The sequence below is a fragment of the Physeter macrocephalus genome, chromosome 8, assembly GCF_002837175.3.
Source record: "Physeter macrocephalus isolate SW-GA chromosome 8, ASM283717v5, whole genome shotgun sequence".
NCBI classification, from domain to species: Eukaryota; Metazoa; Chordata; class Mammalia; order Artiodactyla; family Physeteridae; genus Physeter; species Physeter macrocephalus.
The window spans coordinates 141454389-141474210 of NC_041221.1; the positions used below are offsets into that span (position 1 = coordinate 141454389).

At 45.0% G+C, this 19822-nt stretch overlaps 1 protein-coding gene across 8 annotated transcripts in view; it reads left to right on the forward strand.

The window, feature by feature from the left end:
* SH3RF2 (SH3 domain containing ring finger 2) overlaps positions 1-19822 on the forward strand; it is a 151394-nt gene that overhangs the window by 111417 nt on the left and 20155 nt on the right. For 4 of the 8 annotated variants that reach the window (XM_055086814.1, XM_055086817.1, XM_055086816.1 and 1 more), the window contains 4 exons: positions 5588-5679; positions 6953-7123; positions 14398-14648; positions 17868-18226. In XM_055086814.1, the coding sequence (XP_054942789.1) occupies positions 5588-5679; positions 6953-7123; positions 14398-14648; positions 17868-18226 (873 nt within the window). The other 4 variants (XM_024125178.2, XM_028493339.2, XM_028493341.2 and 1 more) reach the window with 3 other exon arrangements.

Below are 19822 nucleotides of genomic sequence, written 5' to 3' on the forward strand. Positions count from 1 at the left end.
TTCCTTCTAGTGTATTTTTCATTTCAGTTATTGTATTGTTCATCTCTGTTTGTTTGTTCTTTAATTCTTCTAGGTCTTTGTTAAACATTTCTTGCATCTTCTCGATCTTTGCCTCCATTCTTTTTCCGAGATCCTGGATCATCTTCACTACTATTCTGAATTCTCTTTCTGGAACGTTGCCTATCTCCACTTCATTTAGTTGTTTTTCCGGGGTTTTATGTTATTCCTTCATCTGGTACATAGCCTTCCGCCTTTTCATCTTGTCTATCTTTCTGTGAATGTGGTTTTTGTTCCACAGGCTGCAGGATTGTAGTTCTTCTTGCTTCTGCTGTCTGCACTCTGGTGGATGAAGCTATCTAAGAGGCTTGTGCATGTTTCCTGATGGGAGGGACTGGTGGTGGGTAGAGCTGTTGCTCTGGTGGACAGAGCTCAGTAAAACTTTAATCCACTTGACTGATGATGGGTGGGGGGCTGGGTTCCCTCCCTGTTGGTTGTTTGGCCTGAGGCGACCCAACACTGGAGCCTGCAGGCTCCTTGGTGGGGCTAATGGCGGACTGTGGGAGGGCTCATGCCAGAAACCTTTGACCCGCTGGCCTGGGGAGGGGGGGGGGGCGGGGTTCCCTCCCTGTTGGTTGTTTGGCCTGAGGCGACCCAACACTGGAGCCTGCAGGCTCCTTGGTGGGGCTAATGGCGGACTGTGGGAGGGCTCATGCCAAGGAGTCCTTCCCAGAACTTCTGCTCCCAGTGTCCTTGTCCTCACTGTGAGCCACAGCCACCCACCACCTCTGCAGGAGATCCTCCAACACTAGCAGGTGGGTCTGGTTCAGTCTCCCCTGGGGTCACTGCTCCTTCCCCTGGGTCCCGATGCGCACACTACTTTGTGTGTGCCCTCCAAGAGTGGAGTCTCTGTTTCTCCCAGTCCTGTCAAGTCCTGCAATCAAATCCCACTAGCCTTCAAAGACTGATTGTCTAGGAATTCCTCCTCCCATTGCCAGACACCCAGGTTCAGAATCCTGACATGGGGCTCAGAACCTTCACTCCAGTGGGTGGACTTCTGTGGTATAAGTGTTCTCCAATTTGTGAGTCACCCACCCAGCAGTTATGGGATTTGATTTTATTGGTATTGCACCCCTCCTACCATCTCATTGTGGCTTCTCCTTTGTCTTTGGATGTGGGGTATCTTTTTTGGTGAGTTCCAGTGTCTTCCTGTTGATGATTGTTCAGCAGTTAGCTGTGATTCTGGTGTTCTCACAGGAGGGAGTGAGAGTACGTCCTTCTACTCCGCCATCTTCGTTCAGGCTCTCTCGTCATCTTCTACTTGTTGGTCAAGTTCCTCTAGGTCAGGAGTGCATGTATCTTTTCAAATTAGTTTTTTTGTTGTTGTTTTTGTTTGTTTTGGACATATACCCAGGAGTTTAATTGCTGGGTCATATGTTAGTTCTATTTTTATTTTTTTGATAAACCTCCATACTGTTTTCCACAGGGGCTGCACCACAGTGGCTCCCACCAACGGTGGACAGAGGTTTGCTTTTCTCCACATCCTCATCAACATTTGTTATTTGTGTTCTTTTTGATGATAGCCATTCTCACAGGTGTGAGGTGATATCTCATTGTGGTTTTGTTTTGCATTTCCCTGATGATTAGCAATGTTGAGCATCTTTTCACATGCCTGTTGGCCATCTGCATTTCCTCTTTGGAAACATATCTATTTAGACCTTCTGCCCATTTTTAATCGGTTGTTTGTTTTTTTTGATGTTGAGTTGTATGAACTGTTTACATATGTTGGATAGTAATCCCTTATTGGTCACATCATTTGCAAATGTCTTCTGTCATTCAGTAGGGTGTCTTTTCATTTTGTCAATGGCTACATTTGCTGTGCAAAAGCTTTTAAGTTAATTAGGTCCCATTTGTTTATTTTTGCTTTTATCTCCTTTACCTTAGGAGAGAGATCCAAAAAAATATTGCTACAATTTATGTCAAAGAGTGTTCTGCCTATGTTTTCCTCTAGGAGTTTTATAGTATCCAGTCTTACATTTAGGTCTTTAATGCATTTAGAGTTTAGTTTTCTACATAGTATTAGAGAATGTTCTAATTTCTTTCTTTTATATGTAGCTGTCCAGTTTTTCCAGCATCACTTATTGAAGAGAGACTGTCTTTTCTCCATTGCATAGTCCTGTCTCCTTTGTCATAGATTAATTGAACGTAAGTGTGTGGGTTTATTTCTGGGCTCTCTATCCTGTTCCATTGATCTATGTGTCTGTTTTTGTGCCAGTACAATACTGTTTTGATGACTATAGGTTTGTAGTATAGTCTGAAGTCAAGGAGTGTCATTCCTTCAGCTCTGTTCTTCTTTCTCAAGATTGTTTTGGCTATTCGGGGTCTTTTGTGTTTCCATACAAATTATTAAATTATTTGTTCTAGTTCTGTGAAAAATTCCATTGGTATTTTGATAGGGACTGCAATGAAGCTGTAGATTGCCTTGGGTGGTATGGTCATTTTTTTTTTTTTTTTTTTTTTTTTTTTTGTGGTACATGGGCCTCTCACTGCCGTGGCCTCTCCCGTTGCGGAGCACAGGCTCCGGACGTGCAGGCTCAGTGGCCATGGCTCACGGGCCCAGCCACTCCGTGGCATGTGGAATACTCCCAGACCAGGGCACGAACCCGTGTCCCCTGCATTGGCAGGCAGACTCCCAACCACTGCGCCACCAGGGAAGCCCTGGTATGGTCATTTTAACAATATTGATTCTTCTAATCCAAGAACACAGTATATCTTTCCATCTATTTGTGTCTTTGATTTCTTTCATCAGCGTCATAGTTTTCAGAGTACAGGTCTTTTGCCTCCTTAGGTAGGTTTATTCCTAGGTATTTTATTCTTTTTGATTCTGTGGTAAATGGGACTGTTTTCTTAATTTGTCTTTCTGATCTTTCATTGTTAGTGTATAGAAATGCAACAGATTTCTGTATATTAATTTCATATCCTGCAACTTTACCAAATTCATTGATGAGCTCTAGTAGTTTTTCTGGTGGTGTCTTTAGGATTTTCTACTCATAGTATCATGTCATCTGCAAATGAGCAGTTTTACTTCTTCCTTTCCAATCTGGATTCCTTTTATTTCTTTTTCTTCTCTGATTGCCATGGCTAGGATTTCCAAAATTATGTTGAATATAAGTGGCGAAAGTGGACATCCTTGTCTTGTTCCTGATCTTAGAGGAAATGCTTTCAACTTTTCATCATTGAGTACGATGTTAGCTGTGGGTTTGCCATATATGGCCCTTACTATGTTGAGGTATGCTCCCTCTTTTCCTGCTTTCTGGAGAGTTTTTATCATAAATGGATGTTGAATTTTATCAAATGCTTTTACTACATCTATTGAGACGATCATATGCTTTTTACAATCTTTTTTTAAAGCTTATTAAAATATATTTCACATAACATACATTTAAGCCATTTAAGGTGTGCAAGTCAGTGGTTTTTAATATATTCACAGATATGTGCAACCATTTTCACCACAATTTTACAATATGTCATCATCTCAAAAAGAAACCCTGTACCCTTAACTATTATTCCTATATACCCCTATATCCCCAGCCCCTGGAAACCACTAATCTTCTTTCTATATAGATTTGCCTATTCTGGTCATTTCATATAAATGGAATTATGTAATGTTTTTTGTGTCTGACTCCTTTAAATTAGCATAATGTTTTCAAGGCTTATCCACGTTCTGGCATATATCAATACTTCATTTCTTTTATGGTTGAATAATATTCCATTGTATGGATATACCACATTTTGTTTATTCATTCATTAGTCAATGGACATTTGGGTTATTTCCACCTTTTGTCTATTATAAATAATAATGCTGTAAAATTCATGCACAAGCTTTAGTGTGGACATGTGTTTTCATCTCTCTTGGGTATTGGACTTACTGGGTCATATGGTAATTCTATGTTTAGTCATTTGAGGAACTGAAAAACTATTTTCCAAAGGGCCTGAATGAACCATTTTACGTTTCCACCAACACCGTATGAGGGTTTTGATTTCTCTACATTCTTGCCAACACTTGTTACTATCTGACTGGAATAGTTTTCTGATCCTATACCTGGATTGAAATGTCACACATACGTATGCAGCCATACATACATTTACACAGTCACTGGCACACACAAAAAACTATACCCATGAATATTTGCACACACTTCTACACTTTACATACATACACACAGAATTCCAGATAGACATTTACAACCATACATACATATAATCGCACAGAGTATACATGCTTATCAATCCACAGACCCACATATGTGAACATAATCAGACATAGAATAGACCAGTGCCATCATACATGTACATACAATTGTCATGGGTTCTGAAAAAACATACGCAATTGTAGAAAGAACCAGAGATACATGTACTCAGTAATGGATTAGCAACTGCCCAAACACACATATGCAAATAACAGTTATACCCACAAAACCATAGTCCTAAAAAGGCACACATATGTAGTTACCATCGCTTATGAGTCAACAACTGAAGATAGATTGAATGTATTTACTCTGGATAGCATGGAGATGGTTGAGGTTTCATTAGTCCTTGGTGGACTGGGTAGAAAGATCTTTTTGTTTATTTATTCATTCTTTAAGCTACAAGTACATATTGGGCACATAAGAAATACAATGATGAACAAGACATAGTCCCTGCCCTCATGGAACTTGCAGTCTGGTGATGGGGGATGGTCAGTAACTAAACAAGGAAACAATCACAGCCTGTGATATATGCCAAGAAGGAAATGAGCAAGGTAAGATGTTAGAAAACAGGCAAGGTGCCAGGATAATAGGCAGTTTCCAGATACTTTTAGCATTATCGCTCCCTCTTTCATCCTGGAAAAGTAAAGAGGATGCAGATTTACCTTCCTTAAGTCACTGGGTAAACTGGTGTGTGTGTGTGAGTGTGAGTTTGAGTGTGTGTGTTTGCGTGTGTGTGTGTGTGTGTGTGTGTGTGTGTGTGTGTGTGTGTGTTAATACTGATAGTGTGGGCTCAGGACCTAGACAACCCGGTTTAAAAGTTTGTTTCATACTAGTTAGGTAACTTTTCTTTCCCTCAGTTTCTCATCCAAAAATAGGGATGATAATAGTCCCTTTAATAAGGATTAAATTAGCTGATACTTGTAAAGCTCTTAAAACTGCATGGCGAGTGTTAGGTTCTCAGCATTAGCCATTGTATCATTTTATGAGAATAGGTTTTCATAGAGGGAGGTGAGTGCAGTGGGAGATGGGTAGCGAGGGGCCCAGGGAAGAGATCGAGGATCCTGGCAGTAGTACCCTGTTGACTGTAAACTAGACAGGTCTTCATCCTCTGCCCTCTCTGAGCAGTTTTTTGGATTGCGACCCTGGCATGCCACCCCAGCAGACCATAAACCAATCTACCACCACTCAGCTCTGCCCACAGCCCCAAATCACAGAGAAGACACATGCTGGGTGGTACCGGGCGTGGCCCTTGGTTTTTGGTTGCGTCAGGCTGCAGCAGCTCTGCTGTGGGCCTGGCTGGTGATGTTCACTGGTTCTGCCTGGCTTTTCTGTCTGTGTAGGTCAGCACTTATCACCCTGCACCTGCCTCCCCTGGACATTCCACGGCCATCATCAGTCTGCCCGGCTCCCAGCAACACCTCTCAGCTAACATGTGAGTAAAAAAAGCTCAACCCTCCACTCCCGGTCCTGGCATAGAGGGGTCATCTTTGCCATCCCTCTACCATCAAGCATCCCCTGTCCCCAGCCAACACACCCAGAGAGATAACAGCTCCCCTTCTTTTACAACCTCCAAAGGGAATAATGGTGAAAAACACAAATTACCAAACCACATCATCCTGGCTCATTATTTTACAAAAGTAGAAAGAGACTGGAAGATTATATACCAAAACATTGCAGGAAGCTTGGGTACTGAGCAATTTCTATTGTCTTCCTTTAGATTCACAATGCTAGGTCATCAAGAGATGTTGCTCTAGTAATCAGCAAGAAATAAATATAGCATTTTAGAGGGGAAAGGAACCTTGAAGATGAGAACACTCTCCTCGCCCCTTTGATAGAACCTTTCAGTGTCTCACAGTCCATAGAGTCTAGAAGGACTTCCTAACATCCAGCCTGAGGCCATACACTGGTAACCCTGAACCTGGCAAGCCAAAGTGGATTATTTTTAATGCCTTTAGTCGGGCAGTTATTCTCCTTCCACAGCCTCACTATTCCCCAGGGTCTTCACCCCCTGGCTCATATCTGGATGTTACCTGCCCAACTCCTGTGTGGACTTCAGGGAGGCAAGTCACTGCTCTACCCCGAGAACATTTCTACCATGTTTCAAGCCCATCCTCCTCCACGCCAACGTGCAGCCAGTATTCCACTGCATGCCAAACGCTGAAATTAACACCCGCCTCCCATTTTCCCATGTCCACCTCCGGCCTACATTAAGCTAAGCTCCTCAGGCCATTCCTGGGGGTCAGACATGTCCCTACCCTCAGGAGAGGGAGTGGATCAGAGAGGTTTCTCTGCTGACCCCTCAGTTCCCTGAACCTTGATGGCTGCGACCACTGTCTTGGGGGATACTCTAAGCAATGTGAAAAAGCATCCTAGATAGAACCATGACTTCCAGGTTTGAGACCCAGCTCTGCCACTGATTCCTGGTCACCAACTCCTTTCTCTATTCTAGACCAGTTTCCCCATTGTCAAAGTGCTGATGTGACCTAAATGAGTGAAGGTGGGGCAGGGATCTGGGCCCCTCCACTGCTGTTTCAACCAGGCTCCACCACTTTCATCTGCCTTACATAGTGAGATTTCAGTTCTCAAAAGGTGCTGTTGCTAAACACCGGGCAGGTGGGCTCTTAGTTTTCCTCTCGCTTCACCCTTCACTGGTTCCATGCCCTCCGCTCACCAGCTTCCTTTACCAGTTCCTTGTGTCTCCCCAGGTTTGTAGCCCTGCACTCCTACTCAGCCCATGGACCCGACGAACTGGACCTGAAGAAGGGAGAGGGCATCAGGGTTCTGGGGAAGTACCAGGATGGCTGGCTCAGGGGCGTCTCCTTGATGACCGGGCGAGTCGGCATCTTCCCCAACAACTATGTCATCCCCATTTTCAGGTGGGTCCTCTCCAATCTCAGGCATCGGAGGGATAGGTCACCTAGGCCAGGGGCCATCTGTGGGTTGAATCTCTGAAGGACTCAATGCCCTTTCAGAGTAAGGACCAAGAAACAGCTTTTGCTCTAGTACCCTCCTAACACTCAACTTTAAAAAAAAAAAAAATAGTAGAATAGTTATCTTTTAAATAGCTCTTCACATTTTACTAGCACTTTTACATCTTTTAACTCATTGGCTATGCTCAAGAATCTCATTTAAGGTAGATGTTATTTTACAGATGAGGAAATTGATGTGCAGAGTTAACCAGTCTGCTCAAGAACTAGATTTCAGGTTTTCTACTATATAATCCCCCCCAAATCGCACCTCACACCCTGCACCCTGACACTTCACAATCATGGCACAATAGGAAAACACAATGATCAGAAGACCTCTTGGAGAACCCTGGGAGACTTCCCAGGATGCTAGGCCATTAGGCAGGGTTTTTGTGACTCAGACCACTACCCATCCACCCACACCCCAGGTCACATGCTAGTTACCCTGAAGACCTTCTTCCCAAACAGCTTTTCCCAATCTTTTTCATTCTCTGGCACATTCATCAATTTCACTGGCATACAGTTTGTCCAGACACCTCATATGACCACAAATACACACAGACCCCAAAACTATCCATGGTTCCTCCTACCCCCACCCCCATAAGTCCAGGCAAAGCCTGTCACAAGGCAGCAAGACCATCACCACACATACACTCTGTCTTTATGACATACCAGAGAGTCATAACTCCAAGGAAAGGGCTAATCCCATTGTATTCTATGGGGGTCAGAGCTAGAGTCATATATGGCCAGTTTGGGGGACTTTCATGTAGGGGGGGCAGTGTGTCCAGCGGAGGGCAGCAATGGTGAGGAGACAGAAACTACATCACTGGAGAAACCTATAAAGAAAGTAGGATTATTTGAGCTGCAGAAGACAAGGGTCAGAGTGACAATAACAGACTGTGTAGACCAGGAAGTAGATTTGTTCCATGAGGAGACAGTGAACCAGTGAATACAACTTAGAAGGTTCTGGTTCAATAAAAGACTGCACTTTCTAACCCACAGATTTTTCTAATCAGTCTGGCTGGTGAGGTGGTGGATCCCCTTTCTAGAAAGACTACAGGCAAAATGTGGCTTCTAACAGATCCAGGCAAAAAGATTTCTTCACATGCCAGAAAATTGGAGTAGAGGATCATAGTTACTCCTTTCAAATGGAAGGTTCTTGGAATTTGTTAGAAAACTGCAAAATCTCCAAAGGCAAACTAAGGATGTCTACAACTGATGCTTTAATTCATTTATTCAACAAATATGTATTGAGCACTATATGTCAGGCACCTTTTTAGATACTGGAGAAACACCAGTGAATAAAGGACACAATATCCTTGCCCAGTGAAGCTTACATTCTAGTGGGACAGACAGACAATAAACAAGACATATAAGTAATATATGTGGTGTGCTAATGATAAGGTCTAAGAAGAAAAAAGAAGTCAGGAAAGGGGGATAGAATTCGCGTGGGGGTGATTACAATGTTAATAGCTTGGTCAGAGATGGCCTTACTGAGCGGTAAGAAGGTAGAATGAAGGAATGAGGGAGGTGTGTTCCAGGCCCAAGGAACAGCAAGTACAGAACAAAGGCCCTGAGGGAGGAGCACGCCTGACATGAAGGCCAATAGGACTGGGTTAGGGAAGTGAGAGGGGGTTAGTAGGTGATGAGGTCAGAATAGTAACAGGGATTCAGATCACACAGAATTTCCTCGCTTGTAATGAGGAATTTGGCTTTAACCGTATTGTAGGGCTTTGAGCAGAAGCTTGACATGATCTAACTTATGTTGTAATCAGAATCCCTCTAGTTGCTGGGTTGAAAGTAAACTATAGATAGGAAAAGGTGGAAGCAGAGAGACAAGTTAAGCAGATATTGTAATAATCCAGTTGGGGGAGGGGGTGACGGTGAAATGAACCAAGGCGCTAGCTGTGGAGGGAGGGAGCAGTGGTTAGATTCTGGGTATATTCTGAAGGTAGAGACAACAGGATTTTCTGACAAATCAAATACTGGGTGTAAAAGAAGAGAGGATTCATGGTGAGTCCACTTTTTTTTGCCTTGAGTAACTGGAAGACAGAGTTGCCTTTTACTGAGATGGAGTTGAAAACCAAAAGAGGAACAAAGAGGTTTTGAGGTGTTGGGGGGAAGCAAAAGCTTGGTTCGTTGAAGATTAAGTCTCAGATGCCTTAGTATTCCGAGTAAAGACATTGGTAAGCGGTTGAGTATACACGTCTAGCATTTAAGAAAGAGGTCCAGCCTTGAGATGGTATTTAAAGCCCTAAGACTAGATGAGATCATCATGATAGGATCCATTGAGGTGGAGAGAATGACAGTGATCCAGGAGCTCAATTCCTCAAGGAAAGAGGGGAAATGATGGCTCCAACACGGCAGGGTGGTAGGTGGTGGAGTCTAATCATGTGAACCCAAGCTGGGAAGTCTTGAGAAGAGTGGGAGGATGGTCCAGAAGTGACAACAAAGAGCAAGGACCTACCCTAACTCATGAACAGTCTTCCATGGAATCTCACCATGAACCCTCTAGGGACCATCTCTACTACTGGGGCATTTGCTTATGCATCAGGCCTTAGCCCAAATTCCTGGATATTCCATGAAAAAAACATTAAAATAAGAGTGACCATATAACTTACCATCCAAACTAGGATGCTTTTGAGATAAAAGAGGGACACTCTACCAGGAGAGCAGGTGTAAACTGAGACTCTCCCGGGAAAACCTGGACGTAAGGTCACCCTAACTAGAATGCATGTAGTACTCCATTCCAGTGTACTTCAAGGCTCCAGCTTCCCGTTCTCTCCCCTTGGCTTTTCTCCAAGTTAGATCTGTTCTTGGGCGAGTCATGAGCATCTAGACTCACCCGCTCCATGATGGCCGCGTGTTAGGCAGTGGATGGAGTTTCAGCACCAGCATAGTTTGCCATGAGTCCATCCCCACCCCCAGCTCATAGAAACCTGCGTATGTGCATATACTGAGATGCTACTTATGCTGATGTGTGTGTTTGCTTCTAGGGAGCCAGCATTTCTAAACAGGAAAGTCCCTGTCACAGTATAATCTCCTGAGGGCTATTAGGTGACAGCAGATCAACGCTTTCTGGGTGTATGTGTTTTCCTTGACAGCCTCTCAGATGCAGAGAAAGCTCCCATCCCCAAAATCTTGGACGCAGATGACATGCTCAGTTTGTCTATCTGGGGGCAGCTCACCCTTGTTCTTAACAACCCTTCCCACTGTGGGAGGTTTAATTCCGCCCACTTCTCAGGGCTGAATGATGCCATCCTTTGTCAGCTGAGTTTTTCCTACTGAGTGGGTTGGACTACGTGCGCAAGGCCCCTTTCTGTTCTAACGTTCTGTGGGTGCGAGAGGTTTTGCCCCGTTTTTGTTGTCTGTTTGCAGTGATGGCTCTGTACTGCCACCAGCCCCCTTGGTGTACAGGGCTGCCTTTTATAAGACAGCCAGACCTCAAAGGTGTGATGTGCCCCCTGAGCGTTTGAACCTCTGCTCTTACTAGCATCATCTCCTAATGAACTGAGCCAGCCAGAGTTTGGGGATAAATTAGAGACCAGAGTTGACCAAAATGCCAGGGTTTCGATTTACGATTCAGCAAGGGAGCCTTCTAATTACTGAAGAGAGGAAAGGCTGCCATGCTGTGTAAAGCTCCAGCCCTCTGTGCTCGATGGTGCCACCAGCCTGTCCAGCTGTGCCAACCACAACTAAATATCTGCCACCACGACCTAGTTCCCGTATCCCAGAGTTATCCCTTGGCTCAGGTGGTACAGAACACTTGTCACGTTTTCATTCAAGCCCTTCCTAACAGCACCTACATCCCTTTGGTTTCCTCTTCCATGCACAGTCTCGGTAGAGGCATAAGTTTCCTCCCTTTTCAGAGGCTGCAGAAGCCAACTCCTCCCCTCTCCCCTCCCCCTCCTCAACTCATCACCACAGGTGAGGGACAGGCTCAGCCTCTTGGGACTTGGAAACGTGAACAAGGAAGGAACAAGGGAGGAAAGAATGCGGACAGAGTTGAAGGCCATTCATGGCGGGGACTCAAGGAGCAGCACCTGATCAGACTCTTCCCTCCTCAGATCCCTGCTGCCCAGCTCTCGGCAGCCTCCCTTGGATCCTGTCTCCAAGCTCTTTCCACTCCCTCCTGTCCTCCCAATAAATGCCCTTCTGCCCAATAAGCCAGGATATTTCTCTTTCTGGCAACCTTCACTGGACACATATGCCATCCTGATGCCTAAGGGGTGGAGAAAAGTGACACGAGGGCCACCACTCACTTTCCTTTAACTGTCTACATAGAACTATATGAAGATTGTCATGGTCCAAGCTTTTGCCTTACCAGGAGGTTACTGGCAGTGCTGAGCAGGATAGAGCCGCTGTGTGTCATGTCCCTTTCAAATACTGCACAAGTTCTTAAGGGCTCCTATCTCAGGTAGAAAAGGGGACACAGGGACCTGCACACTCAAAGCATCCCAGTGGAGCAAATCAGAGGCAACACACACACCTCCCACTTAAACCCAGCATGTCTTTCAGTCTCTCCATCTAGAAAACAGGGATCATAATATCTGCAGGTCTGGGGTGTCATAGGGATTAATGAATATATGTTTGCAAAGTGCTCTGATGCTGGAAGAACGTGCTAAGCTTTTTGCCAAAAGACATAGAGGGACTCAGTGTTGGATGGGGGACTTGAGATTTAGGAGTTTCTGGAATCCGGCTTCATGCTGGGTCCAGAAAAATGAATTTGCACCTTGGTCTGTAAACAGTTGTCCAAAGAAGGGACTGGTGGAATTAGGCTGGCTTGGGCCTCATGAACTAACTGTATTCTGTCCAGGCTGCTGCTGCTGCTGGCAACAAATTTGGAACCTGTCTTTCCTGTTGCCAGTCCATTTTGCAGCACCCAACACTTTGAGGCCTTTGTTTAAAACACAGGTAGGGGCTTCCCTGGTGGTGCAGTGGGTAAGAATCCACCTGCCAATGCAGGGGACACGGGTTCGAGCCCTGGTCCGGGAAGATCCCACATGCCGCGGAGCAGCTAAGCCCGTGCGCCACAACCACCGAGCCTGTGCTCTAGAGCCCGTGCGCCACAACTACTGAAACCCACGCTCTAGAGCCCGCGAGCCACAACTACTGAAGCCCACACTCCTAGAGCCCATGCTCTGCAACAAGAGAAGCCACCGCGATAAGAAGCCCACGCAGTGCGATGAAGAGTAGACCCCGCTCGCCGCAACCAGAGAAAGCCCACTCAGAGCAACGAAGACCCAGTGCAGCCACAAATAAATAAATAAATAAATTTATTTATTTAAAAAAAAAAAACAAAACAGGTAGATGCAGACTCTGCCAGGCAAGCCAGTGCTGGGGAGTTCTCTCCAGCCCAGCCTTCATCTCCAGAATGTAGTCTGAGCTCTTCCTGGTGTACAGCCCACTCTGCCTCACTGACTGCATCCCCAGGGGCCAGAAGCAGGCTGAAGGCTGTGGACAGAAGCCCCTCTCTGCAAGCATCAGTTCCCAGCGCATTTGGCTGCATATGCTTCCTGGGCAGAGTTGGCTGCATTACATGATGCCTTTCCCATCTTGTACAACACTGGTGGCTCAATATTAAACTACACATACTTTTTTAAAGCAAAACAAGGAGAGAAAAGGAGAAATAAGGGGAAATTACCTAAAGAGAAACCTGGAGGCATTGACAGGAAGGAAAATACGTGGAGGGCATCTCTGTGCCAGGGCCTTGGTTGAACTGGTTATCTCCAGGGAATGAGCAGGGGTTATTTAATCAACAGAGTAACAAGGGGATTCATGGACTACTCGGTAGGGGCTGTGATGTTGGGGCAGGATGGTAAAAGGGCAAGAAGGGCATGTAAAATGACACCACTCCCCATGGGGTTCAGGGAGTTGCAGGCTGAAAACACGGACAGGAGATTGCTGTTCTACAAAATATTAACACTGTTCTTAAAAATCAGAGCCTAAGGCTGAAGAATTAGGTCTTATGGAGGCATGTGTAGGGCCTACCAACTCCTTGTTTGTTAATTTGCAAGTAGGATGCAGGGTTTTCCAAATGATGAATGCTCTAACTAGCCAGAAGGTAGGTAGCTTAGTGGTAGAGCGAGGGGTCAGCCTGGACCTGGATTCAAATCTCAGATCTATTAATTGCTTGGACAAGTAACGGTAAATCTCTATTTTTTAACCTACAAAACAGTATCACTAATAGTACCTACCTCAGAAGGTTGTCGAGAAGAACCTGTGAGATGATGTGGGCAAAGTGTTTGGCCAATGCTGGGTGTTACAGTGGGTATACAGTAAGCGCTTACTATGTGTGAGACAAAATGACTGGCTTCAGTGCTAAAAGCATCATGGCAGCCATTCAACAAACATTTATTAATAAACAATATGTGCAGAACACAGAGGCTATAAAACAAGTCATATAAAATCTCTGCCTTCAAAGAGTTTAGGATCTAGTGGGAAAGTCACTGAAAGAACAAGAAATAGCCCCTGCAAAGCGAAGTGAACACATACAAGATCTTGTGCTCTGAACTGAGGGCTGAAGGGACACTGGGTGAAGAGTGATCAGAGCTGGAGTGAAAGATGATGATATTCAAGTCTTCTAGTTCCACCAGGCCTCAGTATGAGACCCTCTCCCCTCCCTCAGCATGCCCACACAGTTATCCAGGTGTGGAAGCTGAGGCCTCCATAGTTAAGCCTGTGATAAGACAAGTATAAACATATATATATATATATATATATATATATATATATATATATATATACATATATATGCATATATCGCTGTCTGTGTCTACGGTGGTGAACGCATGATCTTGTGCTCTGAACTGAGGGCTGAAGGGACACTGGGTGAAGAGTGATCAGAGCTGGAGTGAAAGATGATGATATTCAAGTCTTCTAGTTCCACCAGGCCTCAGTATGAGACCCTCTCCCCTCCCTCAGCATGCCCACACAGTTATCCAGGTGTGGAAGCTGAGGCCTCCATAGTTAAGCCTGTGATAAGACAAGTATAAACATATATATATATATATATATATATATATATATATATATATATATATATATATGTAGGAATAGGATGAGGAGGGACCACATGTGCTATACAGTTGGGAGCTGATCGTTTTTTTAAAACAGGACTCTTGACTGAACCTTTTCTTTCTCTATTTCTTCTCTTTCACAAAAAAAAAAAATTGCACAACCAGAAAGACATCTAGTGTTCCAGACTCCCGGAGCTCTCCTGTCTACACCACATGGACATTATCCACCTCCTCTGTGTCCTCCCAAGGCAGCATTTCAGAAGGTGATCCCCGGCAGAGCCAGCCCTTCAAGTCTGTCTTCGTACCCACGGCCATAGTCAACCCCGTGCGGAACCTGGCCGGTCTGGGGACCCTGGGGCAGGGCTCCCTCCGCAAAGGGCGGAACAGCATGAAAAAGAGTAAGTGGTGGCAGAGAGGTACGTGCCTAGAGCAAGGGGATGGGGGGATCTCACACTGGCAAACAGAGTGCTTTTTGCAAAAACAAAGATCTTGGCTTTAAAACAAGCCTCTGTGAAGGTTGCTTTACACTTCCCAAATACTGCGTTGTTTTATCAGATGAAGCCACATGGACTCAAGGTCCCCGCCCACAGTCACTTCATACACGCACGCTGACTGATTGGGATGATACCAGCCCTGAGTGCCGACATGTAATTAGAGCATGGCCAAGGTGGATGCTGGTTCTTATTAAGACAGAACAACTAAAGCACTTGCTGGATCAATGCTTCTTAAACTGTGCTCCACGGAAACGCTCAGGAGGTGCCAAAAGGGAAACAAGGGGAAGAGGAAAAGAGGAGTAATTGCTAAGAGCCCCTGAATCCCAATTTGTTTAACTAATATATAAACAAGGTAAAAAAATTATATTGTACAAAAGTACATTATATTGTACAAACGACTCCTTCATATCCTTCCCCCCCAGTCCCAAGTTCTCGTCCGTGTACATGCATACCTTGTAATCTTAGTACAGTGTTCTGCACCTTGGTTTTATTTTTATATAACATCCACATTGCACACATGGCAATTACATAGCTCCTTCATCTTCAAAGCCATGCTTTTATCTCCTAATATATTGAATTTCTGCGTAAGGCTTCATTTTCAAGGGTTCTAAAAAGTGGTTGAAACCCATTGTTCTATAAAACATCAAGCCTCTATATTCGTACACCTCTCTAGAAGAAGACAAAAAGCCAAGCAAAGTCAACTTGATTTGTTCTACATCCCCTGACTTAAACTGGGCTCTGCCATCCCTCCTGCTATCTTAAAAAATGATTAAAGGTGAAAATGCAGTTCTAGTCAGAGCAAAAGATTCACATGTGGGACAGTATGCCACACAGACATTAAAGCAATTAGTGCCCCAAGACAATTAAAGCAATTTTCTTAGTTCTACCCTTTCTCAGTGCTTTCTGATCATCTGCTTGACCACCAGTCCCACCACTGTTTCTTCTTAATTCTAGCCAACGGTGCCTTCCTCCTCACCCTCTCCTCCACCTTCTCCCTACAAAACACACATGCAATAAGTTATCCCACCACAACAGCCTCGGGCAAGTTACTGACCTCTTTGGCCTTCAGTTTTCTCATTTGCAAAATGAAAATAAAAACAGTACCTACCTCATCAGGGCATTAAATAATTCATTTAAGACTAATGGCCCAGTGCCTGGCACATAATAAGCTCTCGAGAAATGTTAGCTATTTTTATAGTATAGCATTTTATCAGTATCAATATTGCTACTGCAGCTAAGCAGATCATGTTGGGTCCCTCGAGAATGCGAATGTAATTCACTTCACTTGCGTTAAAATGTTCACATAGTCTAGACCACTTTTGAATACCAAGGAGAACAGCCCCTCGGCAATTGTTCACACTCCCTCTCTATCTTTGTGTAGATCTTGATTGGCTTGGAGTTTTGACCGCTTGCATTATATGCACATGTAATAAGAAAGCATTAAATCTCTTGGAAATTAGGAACCCGACAAGATAAGTAGATAAGGCGGTAAACAGATTTTTCACCCATTTCCGAGAGCCTAAGGACAGGTCTGCCTAGTGCTTTCTCTCTCTCCCTTTTCCCAAGGTGAGGATGGTCAAGCTATCAATCTCCCCAAAGCAAAGAGAAATGACAGAGAATTGACTGTATGCATCTCACAGGGCTGTCAGTGGAAAAATAGACATTGACATTGAAAGGTCAGACTTGTGTAAGTGGTGGCTGGGTTGCCGGTGGCAGCTGAGAACGCCAGCGGTGTTACAGTGAACGTCTGCTCTTCATGTTCACACCCGGCTGGATAAAGAGTCATGACACAGAACATGGCCTTGGCTCAGGCCTTCTGTGCTGGACACAGATGACTTTGATTCACACACGTGTCCATAGAGTGTCACAGAGAACTAACATCTCTGCTGCATGTCACCTATAGCTCTAAATTCTGGGAGACCCTTATGAAGAAATAGCCCACAATGCTTCTCAGGGTGTCTCCCCCACTGCCCGCCCCAGAGCACAATGAACTCTCGATTATTCTCCAAGTCACCCACAGGAAATATGCTCAAAGGATGGGGATCTCCTGTCTTCCAGAGAATTTGAGGGGAAGGAATGGCTTCCTTTTACTGAGGGAGGACTATCTCAGTTAAAAAAAAAAAAATGAGCTCAGGGAAACGGAAGGGGCAAAACCAAACTCCTGAACTGTGCATTTTTAGAGTTTGCTTCTCCTTTACCTAAAAACACACACAAAAACTTTTAAAACATGGGGCATTATGTTCCAGGAACTATCTTAACATTTTGCACACATCATAAAATGTAATCCTCACCCCAGGCCATGAGGTGCTGTTATTAGCTCCAGTTTACAACCAGGGGACCGAGGAGCAGGGAGATGATATGACTGATGTGCTCCCGGCTCCCTGGGAGGAGATCTGATTCCAGAGCCTGTGTCATGGGACTTCACAAAGCTTATCCACTCACATCCCTAACCTGGGAATAACCTTTCCAAATTTGCTTCCAGCTGCTGTCACATTTGCCTGGTACACACAGTCCCTAAATCCCGCTCACCCTTCCTCCCTGCAGACCCTATGAATAGCAGAGGTCCCACCACCACAGGCCTAAAGCTTCCATCAGAATTTTCTTTAAGTAGCTGGTTGGAGCCCTCTGCCCTCTCTCCTGCCCTCTCTCCCTCCCACTCATGCCTCTCCATTGAGTCTCTCTTGCGTGTCTCAATTTCTGCTGTCTCTTTCTTTGTCTCTGCTTTTGTTTCCTCTTTGGTCTGCATGCCTTTATGTTTATTTCTCACTGCGAAGCTCTCTCTTTAGGACTGTCTTCTTCACTCTCCATCTTAAAGGCCTGGAGGGAGAAAGTAGGAGTGTGTGTGTGTGTGTGTATGTGTGTGACAGAGAGAGAGAGGGAGAGGACAAATAGAGGTGATATACCTTCTGACGCCACCCCACCCCCAGTATTCGCCTAGCCAGTCATTTGCTGCCAGCATCAGCAAACAGCACTAAAAAAAGAATAAGGTCACCTTTGAAAGACCCTGGGAGAATGTGAGCACAGTCAAATTGGGAAAGCACTTAACTATTCTGGGCTATCAGGACACACTGCTTACCCAGCTCCCACCCAAGCTGCTGTCAGCTGTCCCATTGCTGATATCTCTGTCATACAATTCCCCAGATGGATCCCTGCAGAGACCCGTCCAGTCAGGGGTCCCCACCCTCGTGGTGGGCTCCCTCAGACGCAGCCCCACCATGGTCGTTCGGCCTCAGCAGTTCCAATTCTACCAGCCACAGGGGGCCCCCTCCTCAGCCTCGGCAGTGGTGGCGGAGATGGGACCCAAGCCCACTGCCACTGGGGAGCCTGCCCTCACGTGCGTCAGCAGGGGCAGCGACACCAGGATCCACTCGGCGGCCAGTTCCCTCATCATGGAAGGCAAAGAAACCCCCGTCAGGAGTGAGCCTCTACCAAAACTGCCTGCATCTGCCCCGCCATCCATCTTGGTGAAACCAGAGAACTCAAGAAATGGCAGCGAAAAGGTAGGAGTAGGTGACATTAGGGGGGCCTGATTCTTTAGACCCCTAACTTTGCACAGTGTCCCAGCTCCTGAGATTTCACCGTAAATGGACGAGGAATCAAAACTGCAGCCTCCAAAGAATCCTCACACACAACCCCCCTTCCATATCCTCACATCACCCGCACCCTCCCCAGACATGTTACTGAATCTCCTTTATGCTTCCAGAAGATTTTATACATCCTTCTTTCGAGGCCCAGAGGCAACTTGGAAAAAACACAGCTTTGGCATCAGACACAATCTTGATTTGAATTCCAGCTGTGCTGCTTGCTAGCTGGTGACTCTGGTTAAAACACTTCACCTTTCTGGGACTCTTTTGCCTAATCTGTAAAATGGCGGTAAGAAGAGTAATAGCCTCATAGGATTGGAGTTAAATGAGTAAAGTACTTACATAGGGCTTGATACGTACTCGTTCACAGTATAGAAGAGGCAGCTGAGGCACAGGAGAAGGTAAGTGACTTAGTAAGGTCACAGTGAGTTATAACTCCTCCAACAACTGTTATCGGGACCTTTGAGGTTATCGGTTCTAGGGCTTTTCCCACTAGAAGTCATAAGAGTTTTTGAAAAAGTGTAATGTTCTCAACAATATCCTTGAGGCAGGCATGGAGGAGGTGACGTGAAGAAAATTAGGTGACTGTTATCTTTTAGTGTGTTGAACATCACACCACCACCATTACTATCACTATCACCACCACCATCACCACCAACATCACCATCACTACCATCACCCATTTCCCTCCAAATGGAAAGATGGTGTGGTTTCCTCCTCTTTGTTAAGCATTTACTGAATGCTAACGACCTAGCAGGCACTGTGCAGAGTACTTCACATGTCCTATCTCATTTAATTCTGACAACAACCTTCCAATGTAGCTATAATTATTATTGTCATCCTCATTTAAAAATGGGGACATGAAGGCTTATGGAGTTAAAGTACATTACCCAAAAGCACACAGCTGACACACATGATTGTCTGGAGTAGAATCGAGATCTGACACAAAAACTCATGCTCCTACTGTTAAGCTATAAGCTTGCGGGGAGAGGCATTTGGAAAAAGTTAGTGTTAACTGATTTAAATGTTGAGAGTTCTTCTGAATTACGGTATTCAAATAATTCAAAGTTTTCCAGACCCCACTTGTCAATTACCCCCAAGCCATTAGATGCAGCCCTCAAACTGTGTTTAGTAAGTGCCCAGATCTCTGCTGGACATGGTAAGTGTCAAAAGTATGAAGACATTCGGATGTCTTCATTTGGAAGACATTTGGTCTCCCACTCACCTTTCAATCCCAAGACACTGGGATTGAATTTCACAGGAAAAAAAAAAGATTTCTGAGCAGTAGCACAGAACACTTTATTAAGCTCTAAGACAAGGAATGGCCGAAGTAAAACCTAATACACAAGATCTATAACAGGCTAGGAAAGAAGGGAGAGGGGAAGGGCTTACGCAAACATCAGATCATTGACTCCCACATAAAGCAGGGCCTGCTAATCATCTCCATCCAATTGCTGCCAGAATGGGGCACAGGCCCCAGTGTGCCTGCACTTTGACCATCTTAAGGGACAT